Raw genomic sequence first — 3692 nt, forward strand, 5'->3', positions numbered from 1 at the left:
CCGTGGAGCAGCATCTCCGTCTACATGTTCAATCTGGCTCTGGCGGATTTCTGTTACGTGCTCTCGCTCCCGTTCCTCATCTTCTACTACTTCAACAAAACAGACTGGATTTTCGGAGACGTGCTATGCCGACTGCAGAGGTTCATATTCCACGTTAATCTCTACGGGAGCATCTTGTTCCTCACGTGCATCAGCGTGCACAGATACTCCGGCGTCGTTCATCCTATGAAATCCCTCGGACGACTGAAGAAGAAGAACGCCGTGCGCACCGTGGCGCTCGTGTGGGTCATAGTCGTGGCGGGAATCGCTCCTATTCTCTATTACTCGCGCACCGGGCCCAAGAAGGGGTTCACCACGTGCTACGACACCACGACTGAAGACGAGCTGCCCGGGTACTTCGTCTATAGCATGTGCATGACGGTGTTCGGTTTCTGCATCCCGTTCATCATCATCTTCAGCTGTTACGGAGGGATCGTCAAAGCCCTGATTCGCAACGACATGGACAACGCACCGCTAAGGAAGAAGTCCATTTACCTAGTCATCATCGTTCTGACGGTCTTCGCCGTCTCCTATCTGCCCTTCCACGTCATGAAGAACCTGAACATGCGAGCGAGACTGTACTTCCAGAGCCCGGACATGTGTGGCTTCAACGACCGAGTGTACGCCACCTACCAGGTGACCCGAGGCCTGGCCAGCCTCAACAGCTGTGTGGACCCGGTGCTGTACTTGCTAGCCGGAGACAGCTTCAGACGACGGCTTTCCAGAGCCACCAAAAAATCCTCCAGGAAAGGAGATGTCCAGTCCAAGAGCGAGGAGACGGCGCTCAACAGTCTGTCGGAGAAACGGGAGTCGTGATCCGCAACTCCTTCCCTCGGACTCGAGGGAATTAGACTGTTGGAAATCATCGTGTACTGTGGTCAGTGTTACTCATGTGTTGCTTTTAACATGTCTAATGTGATTTTCCATGGAACTGAAACTGAATGAGCAAATCACTAACAATGTTTTAACAGTAACGACTAATGTTGGAGATATAACAAGTTTTAGTTGAGGATGCTTGAACACTCTTAAAAATAAAGGTTCTCTATGGGCATCAAAAGGTTCTTTATAATGGAAAAAAGTTTAAAGTAAAAATGGTTCCTCTGTGGCATCGCTGTGTAAAGCCTACAGGGCTCTATCACACACTCGGTGCAGCGCCAGGCTCGGGCGACGCGAGTGTGTTCAGCTAGTTTCAGCCCGACGCAGTTTTCATTTTCACGTCCTGCGCCACGTTGTTTAAATAGCAAATGCGTTTGTGCCCATCTGTGGCCCCTGAGAACCAGGTGTGTGTTCAGGAGTATTGTTGGAGCGTTGCTATTTTGAGGAACTGAAATAGACTGAGCCGTTGACCAGCTGAGACCTGGTCTGGAGTCAGTGGTGCAGTATATATAAATATTTCTTGTTATTTAAAGAGCGCATTAGTAATATGAGCCTATAGGCGGATCCACAATGCGCAGACACTCTGCTTATTACACACACACACACACACACACACACACACACACACACACACACACTCTGCTTATTACACACACACACACACACACACACACACACACACACTCTGCTTATTACACACACAAACACACACACTCTGCTTATTACACACACACACACACACACACACTCTCTGCTTATTACACACACACACACACACACACTCTGCTTATTACACACACACACACACACACACACACACACACACACACACACACACTCTGCTTATTACACACACACACACTCTGCTTATTACACACACACACACACTCTGCTTATCACACACACACACACACACACACACACACACACACACACACACACTCTGCTTATTACACACACACACACACACACACACACACACACACACACACAGCTTTAACCTTGCGCACGAGCAGATCCGTTTCCTCGCTAGAGAAGTCTTTCCACTTACTAATTCCTCCATGTAAATAGCGAATCTCAAGCGCAACAGGGAATGGGAGACGAGACTCTGATTGGTTTATTTCACGTTACGCCCAAAACACACTCATTACTCAATAAGAGAGAGACGACCCTTTTAGACCAGTGCCGGGAGCGCTGACCATTTTTCCCATCGTTAAACTAGCAGAAGTGTACTTGCTCTGTGCGCTTTAGACCATGCGATTAGATCGCTAAAATAGGGCCCATAGACTGTAAAAATATGTGTGTAGTGTGTGTGACGTCACCCGTAGTGTTTCTGAAGAGCGTTTCTGAAGCCCAAAGTGGGCGGAGCCGGCCGTCGCCATCTTGGCAGCGTCACTCCCGGATAAGCGAAAATGTGCAGCGAGGCGGATTAGCTGAGGTGACGTGATGCTAACAGACAGCAGACAAACGGCTAGTAGTGACATCAGCGGCAATCCACCTGTCACTCAAGTGGCCACACCCTTAATTATGCAGAACTTTAAGGCTTAATATAATTTAAACGGATGAGTTATAAAAATATTCACCCCCTCACAGTCGCCATGAAGGGCAAAATTAGCTATATAGACCAAAACCACTTTTTGCATCATGTTGTAAACATGTTTTTTTCTGCTGTAAAGTTGGGGATTTTAACATGGGGGTTCATGGGATTGAGTCTCTTCTGCAGCCGGCCTCTAGTGGCCAGTGGATGAACTGCAGTTTAGATCTCTTCAGTGTTGATTCAAGAGAGAGACCGAAAGGTTGCCGCTGTGTAAAACTCCATTTGAAACCTTTATTTTTCTGAGTGAACGGCAGCACATATTAGTCCTTGTGGTCTGTTATGTTCTCAGCGAATAGTTAAGATGCACTAAAGATATTTTAAAATAGTGAATTGTCTACCTGTGGCTGTAGTTTGTTTGAAGCATCCCAGATGGTCTTAGATGCACTTGTGCATTGATGTGTATTCATTCTACTGTTACTGTATAGATGTGTGACCGCATAGATCAAAAGAATATCAGCCCATGAACTATGTAAGGGACTCATGTAACCAAGTTTCAAATACTGTATGTTCATAATGCATTTATCTTTAATGATCTGTAGTATTTAAAGCTAAAACAAATACAGTGATGTAAATGAAAAGTCTGTAAATGGCTCTTTATTATCAGGTCTACCAAAAAAAAAATGGCTGTGGAAGAATAGCCTTTAACAACTGCATTATTTCATGTATTATTGTTTTTCTCAGCTTTTGGATAATTATCATTTTAGTGAAATGTGCAGCTTAAAAATCTGACACACTGCCTGGGGTCGGTAAGATTTAAAAAAAAAAATTTTTTTGAAGAAAAGTCTCTTCTGCTCACCAAGGCTGCATTTATTTGATCAAAAATACAGTAAAAACAGTGAAATATTAATATTATTATAATGTAAATCAGCTGTTTTCTATGTGAATATATAGTAAAGTGTAATTTATTCCTGTGAATGTTCAGCATCATTACTCCAGTCTTCAGTGTCACATGATCCTTCAGAAATCAGTATAATATGATGATTTGATTATCAAGAAACATTTATGATTATTATCAGTGTTGAAAACAGTTCATATTTCTGTAGAAACCGTGATTCATTTTATTTTTCAGAATTCTTTGACGAATAGAAAGTAAAAAAAAAAACAGCATTTGTTTGAAATAGAATAACTTTGTAACAATCTTTGTAACTTTCTCCAGTCTTCAGTGTCAGATTCCACAGAC

At 43.7% G+C, this 3692-nt stretch overlaps 1 protein-coding gene across 1 annotated transcript in view; it reads left to right on the plus strand.

Annotated features, from left to right (window-relative positions):
* Positions 1–3427, plus strand: part of p2ry1 (purinergic receptor P2Y1) — a 4760-nt gene extending 1333 nt beyond the window's left edge. Inside the window, exon 2 of the mRNA XM_079873396.1 lies at positions 1–3427. This exon is cut by the window's left edge and continues 219 nt beyond it. Coding sequence (XP_079729522.1) covers positions 1–855 — 855 coding nt within the window. The 3' untranslated portion in view covers positions 856–3427.
* Positions 3428–3692: the final 265 nt, after the last annotated feature.

This window comes from Squalius cephalus, assembly GCF_949319135.1.
Source record: "Squalius cephalus genome assembly, chromosome: 6".
Lineage (NCBI taxonomy): Eukaryota > Metazoa > Chordata > Actinopteri > Cypriniformes > Leuciscidae > Squalius > Squalius cephalus.